Raw genomic sequence first — 25048 nt, 5'->3', positions numbered from 1 at the left:
CCAGAGATTGAGAAGGCCATAAGAGAAGCTCCAGAAGGGAGCAGACAGACAGTGATTGAGAACCTCATCAATGGGGGTGTGTGTGAGAAACTGCTGTCTGACAAAAAGGACCGTGTCTCTAAGGACAAACTGGCATCCTCCTGCAATCACTTGTTAGGTAAGAACAGGATGAAATAATAATTCTGCACAATGATGACATTGCCATAGTTTAATGACAAATTAATTTTTCAATCTTCATTCAGATTCTCACTATGAGCAGTTTCACGCAGCTTTGGTGAACAAAGAACCAAAACATCTGGATGTAGTCCTGTGTTATGAGCAATCTAAAGCATGTGTAGGGGTAAAACACCAGTCTTTTGAGGTAGGCTGTCAGTACAAATTGTGAAAATATAAACATTAATATATATATATATGTAATTAGACTAACATCTTTTAACTTTTTTGACAGGATTCAAAAGCCACTTTTACAGAACATGACATTGAGGCTCTACTGGAGAAAAACAAGGAAAATGTGCGTGTTAGTCAACCTGTACATTCAGCATCACCTGCGCACTCAAGAGATGAGTTATAAAGACTCATCATAAAGGCTTATCATGTTACTATTGAATGTCACTGTAAAGTGATAAAAGACGTCATTAAAGACTAAAATATACTCACTGAAAACCATTATCCTTCATTTTCATTAACACTGTTTATGTCGGTGACGTTTTTATGGTTACAGATATAAATGATTACTGGACAAAGACATTGTTCTATTTAGCTCACCGCTTCACCTATAACTTCCCTTTGTAGTTTTCTTACTACTCTTTGTGTGTAGTCAGATCAGTCGAATAAAGAACTGTGTCAAACACTCAATAATCGATTATGTATCGGTGCGTGAATGGGACTAAATGACGTGATATTTAGAATCTTTAAGAATTAAACGTGAACATGTCGCGTTGACAGTGTTGGAACGTGACCTGCGTGCTGTTGCTAGGAAGCGTGCTGTTGCTAGGAGGCGCTGTGGGAGCCCGGAAGAGTTACCGAAAAAAAAAAAAAAAAGATGATGTGCAAGCTGAGGTTGCAAGAAGCACAAGGTTTATGCTATAACCTTCATGTTGTTGTTTCTCTGTGACATTTGTCTCTAACGGAGATATCGTCCCTTCTCCATTGGGAAGGTAAGGAACGCGTAATACACAGGCGTTAATCAGCTGTCATTCTGCCAGGGCACATCTGCACCAAAACGTCTTTGTGGCTTGAGGAGATGCCGTGACATTAAAACCGACTGCTCCTTAGATTAGACCTTCAAACTGCATGTTCACTCGTGTTTTGTTGCAGGGAAAAGAAACCAGTTCCTACCTCCGCTGTGCATGAATCACAGCGGGATCGCTGCTGCAAGTCACGTTAAGCAAGTGACAACCACTGGGATATAGTGGCGGCATCGTAGCCTCAGGACATCAAGCTGAATTAGTCACAACCTAAATAGACTGTAGGTTTAATTGACGATCTCTATAAAGACAATATCATCCCTGTCACAATTAGGCTTTTATTGAAGTTCTGTGTTATTTCCTCTGTGGAACAGCTGTGCGCTCAGGCTAACGCCCTGTGTTGCACTACCTGTCTGTGAAGGCTCTGTACTGTCCTTCTGCTGACAAACATCTCAGAAATAGAAACGGTATTGATCACACGGTTCTGTCCATTTGCCTTAGACGCGGAAATGAAGTCAGTCAGCAGGTCTAATAGACAGGAATGACAGGAATGTGTTGTGTGTGTTAACAGCACTAAGACCATAGGCAGACCTTCTTTTGTTGTAGGCGATGCGTCCACATTCGTCCATTTGTGAACCCACATGGTTCCCTCTAGTGATCCACACCCAGTGCAGTCTGAGCTCTCACGTCCACTGATTTGTGATCGCCCGTCTAACTCCAGGCTCTCCATTTAATTTAACAGCTGGGTGACGAGGCTACATGGTGTGTGTTTCCTTTTCGGGTGTCCAGAGATGGAAAGCTATGAGGAGTTCTGCCTGCGGAGTTTGGCCATACTGCAGGAGCAGGCCAAATTCAAGAAGAAGACATGTGAGCCACTGTGTTCCCTGAAGGCTCGCTCTGCGATTCGTTTCCATGGAAGAGCTGTGCTTCTGCCTGTGGTAAGAAACACACAAACAACCACTTATAGTTTCTTCTTCAACAAAGAAACCACAGTGAATAAATGATGGAAGAAATGGGAGAAGAAATAGTTTTCAGGCAGGACTGTCCGGGTGTTGGAGAGGCCAGTGTGAAGCTGAGGTCTGCTGAGGGTGAATATTTCTTTTTCATGCAAATGATGGAGACATGAAAATACTCTAGAATAAACAAAGTTTTGTCAGCTGTAACAACTAAAGAGAAATCGCAGTCAAGCCTCATAAAACAACTTTGATTCTTTGGAAACCATATCATACAGAGTTCCTGACTTAATAATTGTTTGACTCTGGGAAAGTGGGAAACTGTATTAACTCATTAGGTACACATTTTTAAATCACAGTTAAAAAACACTGCATTTTGTTTTTCTAGCTCAGTGCAGAGCAGCGCAGTGAGATGTGTGACCTCAGACAGAGGGCAGTCCAGTTGGAGGTGGACAGGCAGACCCAGCAGAGGAACAAGCTTTTAGCCCATGTTCAGGACACACTGGATCACCCTCAGGTCAGTAGCTTAGTACGGTTCTGGCCAGAGGCTCAGATGTGGTTGGGTTGGTTTGTGACAAGGTGAATTCATTAGGGGAAATGAAAAAGCAAAATCCATCTACTCTATAGGAAAATTAGGTAATATGTTATATTCAAATATCTATGACATCATTGATTTTCCTGCTGTTTGTTCAAAAAAGAAAATGCACCAATTTATTCAGGTCAGTGTGTCAGTCCCTTGATATAGCACAATAATGTAATCACGGTCTGCCCGTCTTTAATGACACTGTCTGACTTAACACTTTGTCCGGTAGGCTGTGCTGTTTTTGCCTGACCCTGTTTTGTCAACTCAGTATTCAAAAGATTTAATATTGTCCACTTGCAAATCAGCTCTAGTTATGAAAATTCAGGTTTTTGAATAAATCAATTATTGTCTAGAGTTAGTGCCCCCATGACACTTTAAACTAATGCAATTTTCACAGAAAAGGATCTTTCTTTAATGTCCCTACGGATTTGAAATTTTATTTGATAATTCCACTTATAACACTGGACAGGTACAGTTACCAAGTAAAGAGGTTGAAAAGCTGCCAGTGCCTAAATCTGCAACAAGTGGCTACACCCTGGTTTCTGATTCACCTGGACTTCCCAAAGACCCTGGATTTGGGCTTCAGACAACTGACCGGCCTGCTACTCCATGCTCTGACATTCCAATCCTCAATGGCCACAAGGCAGTGGAGGAATTGAAGATGGAGAGGGAAGAAAAGAGTGAGGAGGAGGAGGAGGAGGAAGAGGATATAAGTTTGGACAGCCTTCTTAAAAGATCAAGGGAGTATGTGAAGAAGGAGCAGAGTCAGCAGGGGTCAAAAGTTGTCCACACAGTCACCTGTACTCCTACGTCTGAGGCTGTCTCTGACAAGGAAAATAAGAGCTGTAGTCCTATGAGGGACAACGGAATTGAGTTTGGATTCAGTCTTCACCATAGTCCTCTTGGCCCACCTCCGATCCAAATCCAGCATCAAAGTCTATACATCCCCAACTCACAACATTCTGGCTGCCTTTCACTTAGTCCATCTGACCAATATGCTCGTCTCCCCAATCCAGAGTCCAGCATTAGTCCTCGTGCACAGAGACGCAGACCCCGCCCAGTTTCTACGGGCAATATCCATATTTCATTTCCAATTGACCCAGCAGATCTTATCCCTCGGAGCCCAGGAAGGTCAGGGGGAGGTGCTGGTATGACAGATTGGGGAGAAGATCTTGTGGGAGCCACAGCATCCTCTCTATGGAACTCAGTGGGAAGTGAAAGTGGGACTGGGGTTAGCAGGAATGGCAACCGTAGATCCAGTCACTGTGGTACCAGTCCAGTGCAGGATGCCTGTAGCCCTGTTGGTGCCTCAGTGCCCAGCCCAATGGGACACCATGACCATCTGGCTGCAGGATTTCGCCGACGTTGCCACACCCTGGACAGCCAGCTGCATTCCTACCATTCTGGAGCTGAGCACATAGACCGCAGCCAGGAAAGGGTCCCACGCTTCATGGCAGGAGTTACATGGTTGGCTCCTAATCGCCGGCCCCCTCCTGCCCCATTTAACCAGTCGTACGAGGTAGAGAATCCCTCTCCATCCCTAATGAGGCCCCATGTGACTCCTGACTTGACTCAGATCACACTCAGGATGGAGCCTGACGATCCCCAGGGACCAAATAGTGGAAGGACCTCATTGAGTGTGCTCAGAGATGCAACTGAGGCGCAGACAGGTGAGATTCTCTTGATCATCTCCTTTAATGCACAGTGTATTTACTAAAATGTACAGTGTTAAAATGTGTCAGTTCCACTGTTACTCTCACAGCAGTTTTTAAGTTAAATATTGTGTACAGAAAGGCAGAGAGAGTGAAGGAAATTGCTAAAACCTTGGAAAGGTAAAAGATAAGCGATTTGACATGTCTTCATTTGTGCACATGAACAGAGGACACCCAGAGGCGAGCGCAGGCTCTGGAGGACATGAAAAGACGTCTGGAGGAAGAGCATGCCCTGCAGATGTCACGGCTCCTGGCTGAGCAGGAGAAAGAGCAACAGCGCCTCTGTCTGGTCAGCATAACGAATCACACAATTTCTACTTTAAATAGAATTAGATACCAAATGCCTTTATAATAGAACATTTTATCGTTTGCCTATAAATTGCCAGAGAAAGCAACACATCAAAAAGATGTATATTTTTGTTTAATTGCAAAGTGTGAATTCATTTTCTTTTGCTATTTTGTTTGCTGGTTGCTCCAGAGATCTTTTTGTATTTTGGTTGTATGTATATTTTTATGTGTGTATGAGGTTAAAATTATGATCACAAATAATAAGTACTGGTGTGTGTATGTGTGTGTGCATGTACTTAACATGTTCAGGAGCTTGCAGAGACAGAGAGAAGGCTGAAGGAGCAGGGGCGTGTGCAGCCTCTGAGTGGGGATTCTTGTGACTGGAGTCGTAGGTCTGTGAGTGACAGCTCTCCTGTTGTAAGCCCCTCCTGCCCTGGTCTAAGCCCTGCCCACACACCATCTGACCGATTGTCTGGATTTAGTATAGGTACCACTTTACCATGACTACACATTAGTGTCACAGTCCATTTATCTCTTAAACTTAAAGGGTTTTTTTCATCACCTTTTTTGAAAAACTAAAAGGAATTTTTAAAAAGTATTTTGTTGAAAGTATTTTTCTCTTCAGGGTTTCCCAGTTCTGTCAGTTCCAGTGTGTCATCACCCTCTGTCCAGCCTCCCATCTACCTGTGGGGGTCCACTTGGGCAGCTAGTCGACCTCGAGCAAGACTAAGTCTGGTGGGTATAGACAAGATGACAAATGGGTATTTGTGATTGTGTGTGTGTTTATACAGTTGATTTAAATCTAAATTTCTATGTTACTTGTTATTTCCAGGTTCTAACAGCAGAGCAGCAGAGGGCAATGTGTCGAATTGGTGCCATTACTCGTGGATTTCTCACACGCAGACTGCTCAAAACAGAGAAGGTCAAACACCTGCGCCAGACTGTTGTGGTGAGCTGTCACACAAAAACAAACACTAAAATGTGCTCAAAATACCAATGTAAGATATTATTTGCTATTTATTTTGAAAATTAATAATCAAGTTAGTGACACAGAAAAATTTATTAATGAATGTGCTTGATATATATGTGTTCTTAGGATACACAGGAGTTCATCCGGACTTTCCAGACTGAAGCTCCTCAGAAGAAATGCACCTACTCACCACAAGACCTCTCCCTGCAGGAGAGAGTTAAAGCCCAAGTATGAATGTGTAGTTCCTGCCTACAGACAACAGAGGTCCATCTTCCTTTGTGTTTATGTGTGTGTACCTTTTGTCCCATAGTTGCGTGCAGCGCTTTATGACATCCATGACATCTTCTTTGAAATGCCTCTTGGGGATCGATTAGCATTGCTGCAACAGGACAGGGAACTCCGTGCAGAGAGGAAGCTACGAGACATGGTAACCTGCTACTGTAATAGAAGACTTAAAAGGAGGTCCAGACATGCAGAGTATATAACAAAATTCCTTTAATAATGAAATTTCATTCTTCATGCAATTAGCCACAACTGGCTAACTAAAATCACAGGCACAGTCATTTTGTTTCTATCATCACATGTAAACTAACTTTGGGGGGATTTTTGAATTGTGTACCAGCAGCAATGCATTTGTCTGGACAATTCGTGTAACATTTACAAAGGCATGAATCAAAATATTAGCTTCCTGTGAAAACAATGAAAAATCACAGGCTTTGTCTTATAGCTGTCAATGTCAGCACTTGCATGGACAGGACTTGTAACATAAAATTGTTCTTCCCTGATTGTGTCAAATGTGCAGGAAAAATCGAAGTGCCCCAAAGAAAGAGTGGTTCTGTCTGCTGCTACACAGAGGTCTCTGGACAGGAAAAAGAGGTAAGGTGGGGAAGTGGAACACAGTCCTCCAAGGCCTACAGGGACTGGCTTTAGTGTTAATGGTCCATTGATCAGCTGTAATGACCAGATGTAATTCCTTCAGGGCTGGTGAATCCCCAGGACAGGGAAGGAAAATGCAGCAGAAGCCAAAGAGCCCAACTACCAACAGGTATCAGACATAGCTGTGGAATTTTGTTTCACCTTCTTTTTTCAAATTTGTTGCTTTATATAACATTTTCCTGTGTTTAATGTCCCCAGAAACATCAATCCTCTAAATGCAGTTCTTTTTTCTTTTCCCAGAGTTCTGAAGCCAAGCCAAGGCCAAAATTCTCCTGTCCCAGCCCAGCTGAACCGCCAAGGGTGAGCTTCTACTTCTACTTCACCCATGATTACCTTTTGGGCCCTTATGATTACTCACTATTGGAAAACACTTAAACTGCGACATATGATTAGACAAATGCTCTTTACTCCACTGCTGAGAAAATGCTGGGTTGATCCTGTCTTGATTAATGATGGCAATGCTCATGAGAGATGTTATGCATTAAACTTCTCATTGCTGTTTATATTTCATTGACAGTACTTTCGAGTAGGGCTGCACCTATCGATCATTTTTGGAGTCGAGTATTCTATCGAACATTTCAATGATGAGTCGAGTAATCGGATAAAATTGACTAAACAGTAATACTATTGTGTAAACGACGTTACCTTGTGTCTGGTTTACAACCGGATGCTTTGTGTTCAGGTTGTTGTGGTTTCGCCACTTCTAATTTACAATACACACATTACATCGTGTTGTCATCTTTTTTAAGTTTGAAATGATCCCAAACTAACTTTGGACATTTTACGGACGGTTTTTCTCTCTGCCATAGCACCAACTTTTGATACGGAAATGCATTGTGCGACAGTGATTACGGTCCATGTGGAACAATACCCTATGCCTAGCAGGTCCGATAACACAAGTGATAGTAATTAAACGAATACTCGAGGCAAAGAATAGGCAAAATAATTCATCGATTTAGTGGAGTAATCAGTGCAGCCCTACTTACAAGTTTGTGCATCAATCAAGTTTGTTACTAAATAATGAACTGTAATTCCTACAATTTTAATCCTCTCCTGCTAAAGGCAACAGTGTATAGAAACGTATAGACTCCAGCTTTGACTGATGTCTTTAAAGTCCTCACACAGCGTGACAGTGATAGTGGCTGTTTCCTCACAGGAGCTGGCACAGAAAGACCCCAGAGGAGAGAGTGAGGCGCTCGGACAGCCTGAAGAAGCAGCACTCTCTGGGTTAACCTGTAACTCAACATCCCCTGACCTGAGAACTTGAATTTTTAGTCTTTAAATATAAACCTTGCACCATTGCAATTCCAGTGAGAGCTGCTACCAAGAAGACTGTCTTTAAATCTACCTTCTTAAATTTAAATGATTGTACTGTACACACTATAATATTAGTGTTATACCTGATGTAGTTTGTTGCAGTGTAATCATTAGTATCAGTTATACACAAGACTCACATGTCAGATACATTTTACAGTTTTACAAGGAAAATTATACGTAACTGTGCTTTCAGGCCAGAAGACCAGAGCTAAATGGAAATAAGTTTAAAACTATTTATCTGTGCCTAAGAACTATGCCTTTTGGGATATGTAATACTTTAGTACATGTATATTTGCCAGTTATGTTCATGTCCTGATAAATGGCCACACAAAATCAGCTTCATGCTGACAGTTTTATAATGCTGCCATGAAAATATGGAGTATTTAAATGTGGATAATTTATTAACTTCAAGTTTTCGTTCAAGGGCTTTGAGAACGTATTTGTGCTTTGTTTTCTTTATTCAATGGTGCCGAGTTTACAGTTCTCTGAGACATTTCAGTGTGTTTAACATTTGGCTAAAATCAATGCCAATTAAAAATGTTGTAATTGTAATTGTTTACAAAGTGAAAAACTATTAAAAAATCTCTGAATACCTTCAAGGCCTACAAGATGTATTCATTGAAATTAAGCAAATTTCTAATGTTTGCTTTCAATTGTTTCATGTTGTCTGAAACACATTTGTTGTCATGTAGGTTTCTGTATTATTTAAAATTGCTCATTTCATTTAAACCTATGTCTTGCTCAAAAGCCACATACATACACTACTCACAAAAAGTTAGGGATATTCGACTTTCAGGTGAAATTTATGGAAAATGTAAAAGGTTCATACTACAGTGATATTATATCATGAAAGTAGGGCATTTAAGTCGAAGTATGCAATGGTAATTTCTTCATCTCAAACAATTTATTGAAACAAAAGCTAACAACAGTGGTGGGTATACCACAACAAAAAATGTCAATGTCTCAATAACTTGTCAATTGCTAGGTGTTGTCTTGGTCTCATGATGTCAAAATGTGAACAGCATGATGAAGAGGACTGTTTAAATATGAACTGTCATTGAACCAGAACATTTAGTGGTCGATTGTCATGGATCACACACTTGTGATTTTTGTGGTTAATCACCTTGTTAGAGAACACCATGTTATGCAATAAGTACTGAAACATTGAACAGTTGGACATCCATCCATCCATCCATCCATTTTCTATACCCACTTATTCCTTAACCAGGGTCACAGGGATCTGCTGGAGTCTATCCCAGCTCTCTCTCGGGTGGAAGGCAGGGGTACACCCTGGACAGGTCACCAGTACAGTTGGATATGTGTATTCAAAAGTTTAGAGAAGGTCAAATTAAGTTCAGCTGTAAAGGTTATAGTGCATTTTAGGTGCATTCTGAAATTTCACCTGAAAGTCAAACATCCCTAACTTTTTGTGAGTAGTGTATATACATATACAAATAGAGCTCGGTATGAGCTTAGGTCCAAATATGACCATGGCACTTGACCAGTGGTTGGTAACCTAATATAATGGCACAACGCTTCAAAATGGTTACCTACCCCTGCACTAGACGCACAGTGTAAACATAATTCATTCAAATGTGAAGATTACTGGAGTTAATAGATTTCAAACCTTAGATCTGTTGTACACCCAAATACAATTATTTGTCACTGGTTAGTAATTTGGGTAAGAGGTTTGCAGGCTGGCTGAGAGGTGACTGGCTCACCATGAAACAATCCATTAATAATAAAGCCACTACAAATAAACCAGAACTGAGTGTTTTAAATCAGTGTCTGAAATCTGTTACCAGTGTCTTCATTCACCAGGACATCATTTCTGGAAATACTTTACTGTTCAGATTGTCAGATGTTTCATTTCCCATTTAATGTGTACATGTCATTAAAAAAAAGTTCAAATAGTAAAACAAAACTCGACATTTATCATAAATTTCCTCTACACTGAAGGCAAGTGAATATTAAGAAATAATATGCCTATATAAAGTAAATAAAAATAAAACAGAGCAAACTTTGCATAAACATTTTCAGAGGGATTCCCTTATCAGCCCTCTGACTGTAATGTAGTAGAAAAAAAATTAATATTAGCAAAATGTTACATAAAGAACATATGTGTCATGTTCACTGCAGACACAAACACGCACAAAATATTATATAGTGAATAATTGAATAGAAAAGAAACTTTTTCCTCATACAAACATAGAAGCCATTACTTTGTAGTAAAACAGTTTAAAACATCTAAAATTAATTTTTCTGCTCATCAACATTAATTAAACAACATTCTTCAAAATTCATCATCTATGTCAAATGCAGCCCAGAGTATGTTTTGTAATCAAGGCTCAAGCTTTAATTTACACATCAGTAAAATCACCAAAACTGCAGTCTATCTAATGACAACCACAATAAATTCATAAAACCCACTGAAAACAGACCAAGAAACATGAATAGAAAATATTTTAAAAAATGATTAAAAACACAAATCCTCTGAGGCCTCATAGTGGCCTGGTGGCTAAGACCTGTACTATGTAAACTATAATGTCCCTGGTTTTGGGACCTTTGCATCCTCTCTCCTCACATATTCTCTCTGTTTCTGGACTATAATCAATCAACGGCATAAAATCTGTAAGTAATTACTAAAAAAGTAAAGTCATAGAAAACATCAAAACAACAGTCAAAGCAAACAGGGATAATAACTTGACAAAAACAGTTGAGATCAGATCCTCAGCCTCAGGCCTGCAGGGACATTTAGTGGGTAATTCCTGCTGTTTCTCTCTACTCAGCCAACCTGGAACATCCACCAGAGATAAACATTCAAACATGATGACAAACAGAAGGACTGTCACATCAACCATTACTGAGCATTTGTCTTATACACATGAGGAACACAAAATCACACTGAAACATAAAATCATATGTTTGAAGAATTTTAGGTTTCACTCAGCTCATAATCAAGGCCCATTATATATACTGTGTAGAACATTTATTTTGTAGAACATTTCATCAAAGGTTTTACCCAGTTACTGACATTTCTTCATCTTGAATGTCTCTCAGTTCATGGTAGCACCTCTTCACCATCTCAAGTTCTTCTGACACATCTAAAAACATAAACAAAAGCATAGCGTTTTCAATTTTGTTTACCATAACATAACTGCTTTAATTTAGATTTGATCTCTTTACCTGGGATTGAGTAATCATCTGTCCTGAGTGACAGCTCCATTGATTTCATCAGGGTTTTCTTCAGGTCCTGCAGGATTTCCTCCTAAACAGCATCAGAATCTTTATCATTTATTGCTCAAACAGCCAAATGTTGTGTTCAGTATTTACTGAATCATAGATTTTAACTGTTTAAATGTGTGTACAAAAGGCTTCTCAGACTGGGCTGATAAAAGGATCAGTGGCTATAAATGATTTTATATTTCTAACTGCTCATTTGTGTCAACGCCTTTGTCATGATCCGCAACTTGACTTCCTGTATTACGTTTTTGTTAGTTTACATGTGATCATACAGGATCTGGTTTTCGCTTAACAGATTAAGTAATTGTTTCCACCTGTGCTCTCTCCTGAGTTCACAGATATATACCGACTTGCAGCCAAAGACAAATCGCCAGGTTGTCTGTTATTATTTCTGTGCCTTGACCTACAGCTCATCAGGATTTGCCTGCCTAAATTTACTCCACGCCACCCGATTCTTCCATAGGATTGTTGATCACGGACCTCTCCCCTCTCCTAGCCAAGCTAAAGTAGCGCTTGAGAGTCAGCAGGTAGTGGCATCGGCAGTAGCACCTCTTAAAATGCCGTGGCACCTCTTAAAATCCACAAATTGTGCCTGGCCCTGCTGTAGCGCTTCCTTGTCTCTCGAAAGGAGTATTACTGTTTGTATCTTGCTCAAGAGGAGCTTGCTGTTGTGATGACTCCGACAATCAAGGGGCGCTAACCTAGACCATGTTTTTGCTAAGTTGTAGCAAAGAAAAGTTTTTAGCGCAACAGTTTTTTTGTGTGTTTTCTTCAAGAGGAGATTTTCGTTTCCCTGCTTTTCCAGCTAAATTATGAGCTGCTCATGTCTGCACTGAATTGGAGAGTTGTTTTTGCGCATGTTGCACCCTTGGACAGACAAGACTGAATCAGACTTCGTCTCCCTTTTTTCCTTTTCTCTGCAACGTTTTATTCTCCCGATTCACTGTTGGAGTTTTTCTTTAGCGTTGCACACAGAGATCTGACCCACACACTGCTAATACATGCTCTCTCGCTCTCTGCGCATACTTTTAAAAATGACGTCATCAAAATGATTACCCCTGACCTCTTAGCAGTAAAACAAATCTGAAAAATATTTAAACTAACGGCAAAATAGTAATTAAATTGATTATATTCCCCTCATAAAACTTAACTCACACATTGCCAAAGCATAGAATTTCTAACATATTTCCAGGCCGCAACACGCAGGAGGAATGAATGTCTGTTTTTTGAATTTCTCATGCTGTGATCAGCCCGAGGAGAGAGACTTGTGTTTTCGGTTCCCTGTTTTTCAGTCTTTTATACCGAGTTAACAGAGTGGGCGAATTATTGGTCCACAATCCCCCCAGTCGTGACAGCCTTCACGACTTCATCATGTAACTGATGTCCTGTATTCCCGGATAAGAAAAAATGTGCAGGGCAACATCTTTACCAGGTCAATATTATATTCTGTATTTTAAAGTGTGACAAACCTTTAATTTCTCCAGGCCTGCCGACACACGATTTCTAGCGCTCTCAAACATCGTGTGTTTTTTGTCACGCACGTGACTTTCAAGAGTTTCCCTCATGTTTTGCAGTGTGTCCTTTCCTTTAAAATCTGCTGCTTCTACAATAAAACAGAAAATTGTTGTCAAACTTAGATTTTCTGTACAATTATAATAAATGTGTATTATTAGAGCATCAGCTTGTGTATGTCAGGATCTTCTTTTGTACTTTCATAGCATTCCTTCATGGATTCTTCGATTGTGTCTGTCAGACTGTTGTAAATCTTTTTCTTGTCGTCCCGGATGGTTCTGTTGAGTTTTGTCTTAAGTTTTTCTTCCTTAGAGAGAAAATGAAGTATTGATAAACATTTTACATAGATCAAGTTATTACAAATAAGGCTTCACTTTTCAGTGTCAGAACTTACTCTACAGTTTATGACTATATCAACATTGTGATATATACTGTAGTACTGTGCAAATGTTTTAAGCAGTGAAAGTGCGGACAAACAGAAAAACCTGAATCAAATCAGTATTTTAAACATCACCAATTCTCCTGGAGGGACACACACTTTTTCTATTTACTTGTCAAGTTGGTTGTTCCACAAATCTCTGAGAACTTGCTATAGTTCTGTTCTAAGCTTAAGCCTCTCTGTTGCTTCTGTCTCTTCATGTAATCCCAGACTGATGTTATCTGTTAAAAGGATCTTTGTTGTTCTTGTCTCTTAACATAGTAGTTTGTGACTAGTTGTGTGTCTGGAGTCATTGTCATGCTGCAGAATTAATTTAGGATGCCTCCTTGAGGGTAGGCTTTTGTGTCATAGGAATCTAAACATCTACAGTGGCTGAAACATTTGCACAGTGCTGTACATGTATATTTTAATCTCATTCTGCTGAAGTCTCACTGACAATACATGAATGAAAAGGATGTTTCTATTCTCATTTTTTACCTCTGTTTTGAGAAACATCAGCTGCAGTTCAACATCTTTGTTCTGCTGAATCAGCTCCTCTGTACCAAGTGAAAACTTATTGATGACTCCATGGTACGGTCCAGATTTTCCTTCATTTCTGTGATGTTAACACAATGAAATGTTTCATAAAGGTAGAACTGTCAGATTGTGATTTAATGATGTATTTTATACATTATATATTTTGCATTATGTACTTTAATTTTGTTTGTAAAATTAGACAATATAGTCCCATTCTCCAGAGTTCAGAAAATGAGCCAACACTATGTTTTATGTCCTACTTAAGTCATTTCTTACGGGAAGGTCTTCCTGAATTTCTCATCAATGCTGTCAGTCAAGTGTGATGATAACTTGGCATTGAGGTTAATTGGCTTCCCTTTCCCCGTTTTATGGATTCCATTTTTCTCAACTAAACTCTTTAATGTCTTGTGAAAAGCGCTACCTGGTGTTCCCTGAGACAAACAGAAAAACATCTTGAATTACATCTGCATCCAATGTGCAAAATCAGATGCTTTAATCAAATGATTGTTTAAGTACCCTAGGATATATGATGGACCTCAAGTTTTCCTCACATGAACTTTTTGATTTTTCAACCCCTTCAGTGAGGCATTTTTCAAAAGTCATATTAGCCTCTTCCATGGATTTTCTCACTTCATCAAGTTCATTCCTTATTTTTCCTTCAAGCTGTCTGCACACAGCTGCTTTTTTGTCAGCCTGGAATCAAAAACAACACATTTAGTATTTATGGCAGTGAAACTACACAGTCAAAAATAGCTGTTGAAGCTTCTTTCATTTCAGTGTTTGTTTCTTTTCAAAATTTTGTTATGATGTTCTGATATAAGGAGACCACCCTCTAATAAATGTGGCTATACTGCCTCTTTGAGGTAAACTAAATCATGGAAATCAAAATTTATGCAATGATAATAATTAAATGTAGATTACATTGGGATTTTAACATAACTGCTTCACATAGATATTTCCTATTTGAATGTAGCTTTCTGTGACTATCAATGAAAATTAAAACAATTCAAGAGAGTGAATATTGTATTAAAACTTAATTTTACCACCAGTCGACTTTTAGTCCCCTGCATCAAAGAGAGAATCCCATAAGCTCCAGACACATAGTTTAATGTCTCTGAGTGACAGTCATTGAGATTTTGCAGAAAATCCTGAAGTTTGGGTATTTCTGTAAAAACTGCAGTTTTGTACATTACATATACTGCAATGTCATGATCAAATTAGTCTTAAAAAACTAATTATGTATTTGAGGTAGATATTTTCTGTTATGGAGGCTTCACCTACCAGTGTCATCTTTCTCTAGATGTTTTTTGTTCAGAAACTCTTTGGAGCTCACTGTGAACACTTTGAAACATCCATCACTGAATTGTTTCTGGACAAAAAAGAGTCAGTGTTAAGGTAAGACTTACAGTTACACAAAGTCTTTGTGTTACATTTTCTGTTATAACTTATAACTCACCTTAACCCTGTGCAGTTTGTTGAATTGTGTCTGCACATCTTCCTTGACTTCCATGTTTCTTTCAAGTATGTGAGCATGACGTTCAGCTGCTGACCTGTAGTATGAGAAAAGATGTGTATCCAGTGCAGCACTGAAACCTGAAATTTATTCCAACATTTTTCACACAGTCTTCTTACAATCAAAGCCAAATAATCTTTTATTAAACCCATTCTGAAAAATAGAAATGCAAATGCATTTTATTTTATAGAAAACAGATGTTTGGCTGTATTTTGGCTTTAAAGTTGAAGATGGAAGTAGTAATGGGAAAAAACTAAAATTATTTGTGAGCATTGCTGTGTTCTAATATGGCATACAAGAAACATGACCAGCAGGTTCACCTACAAAGACACCATGTTAAAAGTTAATGCCATATAAGCTAACATCTACCTCAGCTCATGCACAAAAGATTTCAGATTTGGTCGGTGGTGCATTACAATCTGTACACTTACAGTGTTGTTGTATGGAGAAGTGAAGAAAATGAAGAAAAATGGAACATCTCTTAGTTCACATGACAGGAGAACAAGGAAGTGTCTAGCTTAATATATCGTTCTGTTTGTTGTTTATCATAGTGTGCTTTGTTTTTCTTCTGAACTAATATGGTTGAAGTAAGTTAGTGATCATTATTGAAGTGCAATGTCAGCACTATTTTTTAAATTATGTTGACTATATATTGGTAGCAAACTATATCGTATCGTACCATACTGTATTGAGGTACGTATTGTGATGTCCTTAATGATACCCTACCCTACTTTCCATGCAACTATAGGAACAATTGTAGTCAGTGCTGAAAACCAAGAAAATGAAACACAGTTCTGCAGTTTTAATGGTTTTTAGTTGGGTTGTGTCAGGGTCTTCTTTAGATGTTTACCATATATATTTGACAGGTTCAGTTACTTACTGATCATGTAACTCATCAATAACATCAGTCTTGGTGCAGATAAAGTGAATGTGCTGACACTCGCCACCATTTCCCATGAGGCTGCTGGCACTTTCCAGGATGTCCCAGGCTTCTTTCTCTGATGCTGCTCGATTAGTTTCCGTCACAATCCACACTGTAGAGCAACTTCCAACAAGCTAATTCAAAATATCAGCACGTTACTTATGGGTTAATAATTATCAGCGTTTTGTAATAACATTGTATGTGTAACGAAACATCTATAATTCACAGTGGTTTACCTCTTTCCACATCCTGTCTCTGCTCTTGTTACGGTCCCCATTTCCAGGAAGGTCCACAAGTGTGACATGCTGGAGAAGATCATTCTGAGGCACCCTGACAGTCACACACTTCACTAGTGGCCAATACCACCTCTTAATGTTTTTGTCTGCTCTTTTTTTTGACTTACCCCTGGTGAATTTGACACATTTTGCAGACAGCTCTTCAGCCTGCAATGAATGAAAAAATTAAAGGCATTAGAAAGCTAAAGAAAAAACATGTAAGAAACATAATTCTGTCCTACTCATATAGTTGGTAGAATTTTTTAAGTCAGTTGCAGAAAATTAGTGTACTGTCTTTATTTTCTTTTGTTTTTAATAAAACTTTTCTGCTTTTTCTAGTTAGAACAAACAAAAGTCTTTTTAAAAACCTTCTTGAGATTAATGCCTGGAAAACCTTTTTACTTTTGAAATGGAACAAAACTGTAATTTATTGACTATTTATAAAACAACAAATGCCATAATGTATCATTTATACTGGGCACCAAAGACAATGGACTCAGTTGTCTTCATTCGTTATTAAACATGTTTAACACAGTAAGTGAGTCACAGCCAGAGAAATAAGTTGTTTAGTGTTGGTTCTAATCAAACATTTAAACAGAGACTTTCTTTTCTTTGTTCTAGGTTGAGCTCGTGACTGTTAGGAGATACAAACTTGTTGCTTATCTCCGGCTGCAGCCACGAGCCCGCTCAGAACACTTTAATTTATATCTGGAGGTGGTTACATGGGTTCCAGGCACCGTCTCACTTTACACAATAGGGGAGAGTTGAAACATAGGTTAACTTCAGAGTTCATACAAAGTTCACATCCATACATTTACATGTCTTGGTGATTTGCACAGAAAACCTGGGTTTCCTCAACTATGACATGCCTGGTTACACCCTTTACATAAATCTGTCTACAAAATGACAATTCTCATAACACAGTTAGCAATTTACAATGCCCTTATTCTAACATTTAGTATAAGTATAGTATTGATGTTAATTTTAAAATTGCTCCTTCTGGGTCAAAAGCAGCAATGACATTCAATAATACAAACTCAGTATGACCTTTTCAGGTTCAATGCAATATGTCTAAGTTGTTATTTAAATTTCTTTTGCTGTAGAAACAATGTTTTTTCATTGTGTTGAGCATGTGATTGTAATGTAAAGGGTTAATTTGATATGGTTTGGAATGATTAAGTTTGATCAAATACGCTGTTTTTTAAAAACACTGTTTAGTACTGCTCTTAATTTTACAACTGTTACAGTTAATGTTGTACCTAATCATACTGGAATGGCTAGGCTGAGAACCTTAATGACTGTAAACTAATAACATATAATCCAGAGTATTGATTTCTATGAAATGACATATTAGCTTTTTCAAAAGCTACTTACTGTTTCACATGTCAAAGTCTTTGTCTTGGAAATGTGAAACTCTGGAATTTCTCTGAAATACTTGTTGTCCATCAAGTTTTCTGTGGATTTGTTTTCCCACTCTTCTCCATACAAAGCTGACAGCTTTTCCACAATCTCATGATAATCATCATCATCTTCCCTTTCCTGATCTGTGTTATCCCCAATATATTGAATCATGGACCATAACTCATCTTTCCACTCCTGAAAATCAAAAAGGAGAAAAGTTTAACTCAGTAAGATGTAGAGTACACCGGCAACTGTATTTCTGCAGCTACATCATAACTTTTCAACCAGCATCAAGTCATCATAAACATATTTAGCTCATTTTACCTCTCTTGTCATGAACTCAATCTCTGCCTCATACTTTGAGCTGTGCACATTAGCCTCTACTTTAATCATGACTGAGGTACATGCACTGACACTTCCAGAGGGCAAAAGATTCTCCTTTCCAATGATGGCATTTATCAGAGAGCTCTTTCCAGCCCCAGTTTTACCAAAGACACCAACCAGCTCCCTCTTGTCTGTCTCCAACTCCCTGATTTTAATCCTGTTGTACAAAGATTTTAAATGTGGGTTAAATGATTCATTTGGAAAATATACAAATGCTAAAGAAATTGTCAAAACCAAGAAGATGTTTTTGTATGAACAACCTGCTCACAAGACTAATTTAAAGTAACACTAACAAATATTGTTATATTCTCTAATGAACACTCATACAAGATGCATTTTGGAAAGAAAGGAACATTCAATTATAAAGCCTAAAATTCTGTCACATTTGGACACATTTCTCTGCATTAGCCCAACTTTATTGGTTTTAAATAAGTCAGTACATATTTTTGTGAAATGGTCTAACTTGTCCCCTCCTTGAACCGCCACCTTATCGTGGTGGAGGTGTTTGAGTGCCCGTATGATCCTAGGAGCTATGTTGTCCGGGGCTATATGCCCCTGGCAGGGTCTCCCAAGGCAAACAGGTCCTAGGTGACGGACCAGACTAAGAGCAGTTCAGTGACCTCTTATGAAGCAAAAATCGAGGACCATGACGTCGCCAAAGCCGGGTCCCCACCCTGGAGCCAGGCCTGGGATTGGGGCCTGCTGGCGAGCGCCTGGTGGCTGAGTCTCCCCACATGGGGCCCAGCCAGCCAAAGCCCGAAAGAGCAACGTGGGGCCGCCCTTCTGTGGACGGGTGCCTGTTGTGGCAGCAATCCCCGAACCCGTGGTGGACACCAGAGGTAAGAGATGCCGTCAAGCTGAAGAAGGAGTCCTACCAAGCTTGGATGGCTTGTGGGACTCCCAAAGCAGCTGACGGGTAACGTTGGGCCAAGCGTACTGCAGCCCAGGCGGTGACGGCGGCAAAAACTCGGGTATGGGAGGAGTTCGGTGAAGCCATGGAGAAGGACTGCCTTTCGGCCCCAAACAGATTCTGGCAAACCGTCTGGCGCCTCAGGAGGGGGAAACAGTGCTCCACCAACACTGTTTACAGTGGAAGTGGGGAGCTGCTGACCTCGACTGGGGATATTGTTGGACGGTGGAAGGAATACTTTGAGGATCTCCTCAATCCCGTCAACACGTCTTCCATAAGGGAGGCACGGGCTGGGGATTCGGAGGCTGATCCAACCATCACCCAAGCCGAAGTCACTGAGGTAGATTGGCAGCTCCTCGGTGGCAAAGCAGCTCAAGTCTCTGGATGTTATTGGGCTGTCATGGCTGACATGCCTGTGCAACATCACTTGGCATTCAGGAACAGTACCCCTGGATTGGCAGACCGGGGTGGTGGTTCCCCTTTTTAAGAAGGGGGACCGGAGGGTGTGTTCCAACTACAGAGGGATCACACTCCTCAGCCTCCCGGGGAACGTCTATGCCAGGGTACTGGAGAGGAGGATCCGGCCGGTGGTCGAACCTTGGATCCAGGAGGAGGAAAGGAGGAGGAGAATCAGCACCTCCAAGTCCGAGGCCGTGGTACTCAACCAGAAAAAGGTGGCTTGCCATCTCCAGGCCAGGGGAGAGATCCTGCCTCAGGTGGAGGAGTTTAAGTATCTCGGGGTCTTATTCACGAGTGAGGGAAGGATGGAACGTGAGATTGACAGACGGATAGGGACATCGGCAGCAGTAATGCGGTCGGTGTACCGGTCCATTGTGATGAAGAAGGAGCTAAGCCGGAAGGCGAAGCTCTCGATTTAGCGGTCCATCTACGTTCCTACTCTCACCTATGGTCATGAGCTCTGGGTCATGACCGAAAGGACAAGATCGCGGATACAAGTGGCTGAAATGACCTTCCTCCGCAGGGTGGCCGGGCGCTCCCTTAGAGATAGGGTGAGGAGCTCGGTCAACCGGGAGGAGCTCGTAGTAGAGCCGCTGCTGTTCCACATCGAGAGGAGTCAGTTGAGGTGGCTCGGGGATCTGTTTTAGATGTCTCCTGGGCACCTCCCTGGGGAGGTGTTCTGGGCATGTCCCACCAGGAGGAGGCCCCGGGGGAAGACCCAGGACACGCTGGAGGGACTATGTCTCCTGGCTGGCCTGGGAACGCCTCGGTGTCCCCCCGGAAGAGTTGGAGGAAGTGTCCAGGGAGAAGGAAGTCTGGGTATCCCTGATTCGGCTACTGCCCTCGCGACCCGGCCCCAGATTAGCGGAAGGAGATGGATGGATGGATGGATGGTCTAACTTGCAATTGGACTAATCTAAGAACAAGTTAAGACAGACACAACAACACAAACCAGTCTAAGGTTTTTTAGAGAAACCAGCCCCTGGTCAGCAGACTCAGACAAATACAACACAGAATAAGGAATATGGAAAACCTAACACCTACTTCAGGAATTCATTGAGCTTTGTTGTGTTTTCTTTAGGCAGCCTCTGACTGACTTTCTCCATGATCTCTTTCACATCAGACAGAATGGTCTTTTCTGTCAGAGGAAAAACTATTCAGCAGGAATCATGAACCAGTGTAGCTTATCAATGTACAATAAGGTGTTGTGATATAAAAAAACAGAATTAAAGCCTTAGAGGTTAGCTAGTCAATGCAAAAAAAATTGAGTCAAATAAAATGCAAGGAAATTCAGGAATATGTTGTATAAATACCTGGGTTCAATCGACGTTGTTTAAAATTAAGTAACGGCGAATTGCTGGACTCATCCTGAAAATCAGGCTTTCTTTTTCCTTATTGGATTTTTTAAATTTATATTTTGAAATATAAAAAAGAAAAACAACAGAAAAAAGCAACCAAAATGAAAATTGATGCATGTACCTCTATATTACTATTAATATTACAATCTACATCTAATGAAAAAAGAAACTGTAGATCTCACCTGGAGCTCTTGTTCCACTGGTAGATGGAAAAACCTGAGACTGAACATAAATATTCGACCTTTAAAACCCCAGTTTCTTCATAGACTAATTTAGACTATAATTAGACATGCAACTCATACACTGAAGTGACTTGAATATGTATTTTCCTGTTCAACAAAATCCTTTGTGCTAAAAGTAAAATAATACTCCAGTGTGACTTGTGGTCCAGAAAATACAGAATGTCCTCAATACATATGCATAAATAAACAAATTCCATGCCTGTGAAATTGACTTTTATCATTACCTCAGCAGGATCTTCTGCTTCTTTCTGCACCTGCTGACAGATAAAAATAATTACTGTATCGATGCATTTCTAAAATCTTGGGCTAATATTGTAAATACAATAGTAGTATAATAAATATCTTAATAATTCTCATAGCAAATTATTTATGAACCTTCAGTGAATCAAATGTTATGGTTTGTTTTCTCTTGAAATGAAATAAAACAACTGCAAAGATTTTAACATCAATGTCCATGCCCCTGTACCTGTAACACCATCTTTATATAACAGAACATTACCTTTAACAGTCTCAGTTTTTCATTGAATTTTGCCCGTGGTCCCATTAATGGGATTAGGTCTTTGATATCTTCAACAGGAAGATAGTAAAGGCTTTCCTCATCAATGCGTTGTTCTGCAATTGAAACATTCAATTCAGTCTTACTCAACAAAATGTTCATTTTAAATTCATATCCAAGCTATTTCATAATGAGTAAAATAGGCATATGTGTTCACTTTTATTTTCAAGGACATTACAGGCTCACAGATCTAATAGATTAATGGTTTGAGCTAAATTCATATTTATAGTATTTTAACTATTCACTGCTTTTCAGTCATATTTTCAATGCCACTGGTGCAGAAATTATATTTCAGTAGCACATTAGTTTGTATGTATTAGCTGTTATTGTGAAGTTTATTAATTAATAAAATCATAATTGTGTGAAAATATACAAGATTTTACTGCAAGAGATTTTATACTTTGTGAACACAATAATTACCAGGACATGTCAAACTTTATTTCTCAAAAAAACTGCAAAGTATATGTTAGTATTGTAATGCAAATGTTAAACTAGTACTTGTACCTGTTTATGTGTTTGCAAATTATTAGTTAATTTTCTGTGCCAAACTAAAGAAGAATAGGAATGATTTACCTTGGAACTTTTCTATCCACTCGCTGAGGCCCCATTCAGTTAGCTTGTTACGAACAAACTCATCCATGTCCGACCACAGCAACTGGAAGGTCAAGAAAGTTTGAAGTGAGTGTCTGCATTTGGTCAAACTGAGAAGGACATACCGCTTCACCTTCTCCCTGAAGTTGGCAGAGTTGTTACTTGACACAGAGGATGATTAGTTAAATGAACTGGGTAATGCACTTCTACTTGTTGTTATGCCTAGCCTAGGTACTTCAAAGCCTAATTTAGACTATAATTAGTATCATTAGAAATGCAACTTCTACATCAAAGTGACTTATATCTGTTTTTTCTGTTCAACAAGACAGTTTTTGCTAAAACCCACTAATATTCCAGTGTGACTTATAATCTAGAAAGTATGGGATGTCCTCAGTATGTATGCATAAAGAAACTAATTACATGCCTGTGAATTTTCCTTACCTTAGAATTTGCAGCTTCTTCCTGCTCCTGCTGACACAGATAAAGATAATTACTGTATCTTCTAAAATATTGGCTTTACATTGGAAATACGATATTAGTATAATAAATGTCTTAATATATGATCATTCTTGTAACAAATTATTTATGAAACTTCACTGAACACATGTGAACAAAAAAAAAAAATCAACTGTTCAACTGTTGTGGTTTGTTTTCTCTTGTAAAAAAGAAAATAATTGCAAAGTTTACCATCAATGTTCATGTCTGTACTTGTAAGAGCATCCTCACTGAGCAGAACATTACCTTTAGTAATCTGAGTTTTTCCTTGAATTTTGCCCGTGGTCCCATTAATGGGATCAGTTCTTTGATTTCGTCAGCAGGAAGACAGTAAAGTGTTTTCTCGTCAATGCATCGTTCTATAATTAAAACAGATTCGGTTCAAATTTACTCATGTGACAAAATGTTCATTTTAAATAGATACCCTACATATTTCATAAGGAGTGAAATAGTCAGGGCATAGCTCCCCATTTTTATTTTCAAGAGCATTACAAGCTCACAGACCTTCTAGTGTATATCTGTGCCCACAAATGAAGATTGGCATTGATTTACCTTGAAACGTTTCTATCCACTGGCTGAGGCCCCATTCAGTTAACTTGCTACAAACAAACCCATCCATGTCCAACAACAGCAACTGGAAGGAAGAGAAATAATCAATTCCATCAATCAGCAACAAGAGACAGTCATATGTTGTGTTTAACTGTGAGTTAACAATTGAAAATGAGGTGCAGTGAAATGTACACAAACCTGTTGAACCAACTGCTTAATTAAAATCCAATCCAACTATTTACAGTGTAGTGTAACTGAGTTGTGAAATCAAATTTGCTGAGCAGGTTTTAACTTCCACTGATGGTGCAAGCTGACCATGGCTTAATGCAATTTATATGAATATCCTGAATATATCTTTATTTTGTTTCATTTCTGAATTTGAACCACGCAAAAAAAACTATTATATTCAGTATAACAATTATAAACATCTATATATTATCTTAGTATTTATTGTAGTGTATCAACAAAATACTAACTTGTGAAGGTAATAAAGTTACTGTTCAATTCAATTGTTCCGCACAAACATGACTATTCTGCTGATTAGTCTGTTTTCAGTTCTTTCTTTTGTACTGGCTCCACCTCTCAGCAGTTTTCTCTTTGCCCAAGGTGGAGGTTCAGCAACATCAATTCAAATGTATTGCAGACACTTATTAAGACTATGAATTACTATTACTAAATTATATGAATTGTACTTTTGTACAAAGATGTACAGTAGCTGCAGCAGTGATGTTCAGAAATTCAGGAGATGCTACTGGATCTCAAGCCAAACATATTAATATTCACCACTTTTGGACCCATAAAAACTGCCGTGCAAAAACATCTGACAGAGTTTGATCTTACTGGGTGTCATTTTTTATGCTGCAGATCATAGTCTGGCATTATTATTATTCATTAGGCCTATTATTAACTAATGTCTTATTTCACAAACTTGTTTTGTTTTCTAATCTGCCACACACATAAAAGCAAAGTGGAAGAAGGAGGTGGAGAGGGATTTCATAGTGGAGATTAAATCCATGGTGGTTACAGCTCCATGCTGTGAATACTGTCACACAACATTAATTGACGCAGCTGCACATTTGCCAGGTAATGCGCTACTGTAACTGATGCACTTTATTATTTTAGTGCAAGTGCTATGAAATATCAATAGCATCTAGTATTATAAAGCAACGCAATATTCTTCTTCATTAACAAATGAAGGAAAACTTTGGATGTTAGGTTTGCTATTTGGTTGACAGCACAAAGGAGAGGACAGTGATGGAGACAAGGGGGAGAGCAAGACCACCAGCAAGACCCCTGTCAGAGAGCATGAGGCCCTGTATAAATGCCACATCCTAGTGATGGCAGGTTCAGCTCTTTTCAAAGATTCAGTTCTTTTTTTGCTCGGCCCTCTTAGGAGAGTCAGCTCTTACGGATCCCAAATGGCTTTTTATTTAGTATCACTCTGAGCCTAAGAGCCTAATTTAGCAGCAATGGTAAGCAATGGTTTAGTCAGTGTTTTCATAAAAGCCTTATTTTTAATGCATTTTTGTTACAAAAAATACAACTGACTACAGTTTAACATTTTAATCAAACATGAACACACAATCACAGCAACCAAACCAAATAAAAAAAGGCCGAGGTCTTAACATGATGACACTTTAGACAAAAGTCTTTAGTGCAGGGTCGGCATTCAGAAAAAATGCCTCAGCTTGGACGGTCTGATCTGATATCTCCTCTACGTGAGTAAAGTTGTTTCGA

General features: G+C 39.3%; 2 protein-coding genes across 2 annotated transcripts in view; one reads left to right on the top strand and one right to left on the bottom strand.

Annotated features, from left to right (window-relative positions):
- Positions 1-1022: 1022 nt before the first annotated feature.
- Positions 1023-8328, top strand: ccp110 (centriolar coiled-coil protein 110). The gene is made up of 14 exons (XM_026325521.1): positions 1023-1157; positions 1930-2125; positions 2529-2657; positions 3193-4393; positions 4603-4724; positions 5033-5210; positions 5349-5458; positions 5556-5672; positions 5820-5921; positions 6004-6120; positions 6496-6569; positions 6673-6738; positions 6870-6929; positions 7786-8328. The coding sequence occupies exons 2-14, from the start codon at positions 1979-1981 to the stop codon at positions 7859-7861; spliced, it is 2499 nt and encodes an 832-aa protein (XP_026181306.1). The 5' UTR covers positions 1023-1157; positions 1930-1978; the 3' UTR covers positions 7862-8328.
- Positions 8329-10596: 2268 nt separating this feature from the next.
- LOC113141529 (nuclear GTPase SLIP-GC-like) overlaps positions 10597-25048 on the bottom strand; it is a 29656-nt gene continuing 15204 nt past the window's right edge. The window contains exons 5-28 of the mRNA XM_026326002.2: positions 23315-23396; positions 23009-23121; positions 22709-22738; positions 22250-22331; positions 21620-21732; positions 21345-21377; positions 21061-21100; positions 20834-20911; positions 20565-20658; positions 18092-18308; positions 17741-17962; positions 16328-16534; positions 16050-16225; positions 15113-15206; positions 14938-15025; positions 14700-14821; positions 14173-14349; positions 13933-14087; positions 13618-13735; positions 12900-13008; positions 12659-12792; positions 11133-11214; positions 10969-11050; positions 10597-10740 (exon numbers count right to left, since the gene is read on the bottom strand). Of these exons, the coding sequence (XP_026181787.1) occupies positions 10728-10740; positions 10969-11050; positions 11133-11214; positions 12659-12792; positions 12900-13008; positions 13618-13735; positions 13933-14087; positions 14173-14349; positions 14700-14821; positions 14938-15025; positions 15113-15206; positions 16050-16225; positions 16328-16534; positions 17741-17962; positions 18092-18308; positions 20565-20658; positions 20834-20911; positions 21061-21100; positions 21345-21377; positions 21620-21732; positions 22250-22331; positions 22709-22738; positions 23009-23121; positions 23315-23396 (2661 nt within the window). The 3' untranslated portion in view covers positions 10597-10727. The remainder of the gene's footprint in view (positions 10741-10968; positions 11051-11132; positions 11215-12658; positions 12793-12899; positions 13009-13617; positions 13736-13932; positions 14088-14172; positions 14350-14699; positions 14822-14937; positions 15026-15112; positions 15207-16049; positions 16226-16327; positions 16535-17740; positions 17963-18091; positions 18309-20564; positions 20659-20833; positions 20912-21060; positions 21101-21344; positions 21378-21619; positions 21733-22249; positions 22332-22708; positions 22739-23008; positions 23122-23314; positions 23397-25048) is intronic.

Source organism: Mastacembelus armatus, chromosome 8 (genome assembly GCF_900324485.2).
Source record: "Mastacembelus armatus chromosome 8, fMasArm1.2, whole genome shotgun sequence".
Classification (NCBI taxonomy): Eukaryota; Metazoa; Chordata; class Actinopteri; order Synbranchiformes; family Mastacembelidae; genus Mastacembelus; species Mastacembelus armatus.
The sequence above is the reverse complement of the archived record's forward strand: the minus strand, read 5'-3'. Positions and strand labels throughout refer to the sequence as shown.

Coding starts and splice junctions, on each gene's coding strand:
- ccp110 (XM_026325521.1), top strand. CDS start 1,979: ATGGAAAGCTATGAGGAGTTCTGCCTGCGGAGTTTGGCCATACTGCAG. Junction 6,570..6,672: donor TCTCTGGACAGGAAAAAGAG/GTAAGGTGGGGA, acceptor TAATTCCTTCAG/GGCTGGTGAATCCCCAGGAC. Junction 6,930..7,785: donor GCCCAGCTGAACCGCCAAGG/GTGAGCTTCTAC, acceptor GTTTCCTCACAG/GAGCTGGCACAGAAAGACCC.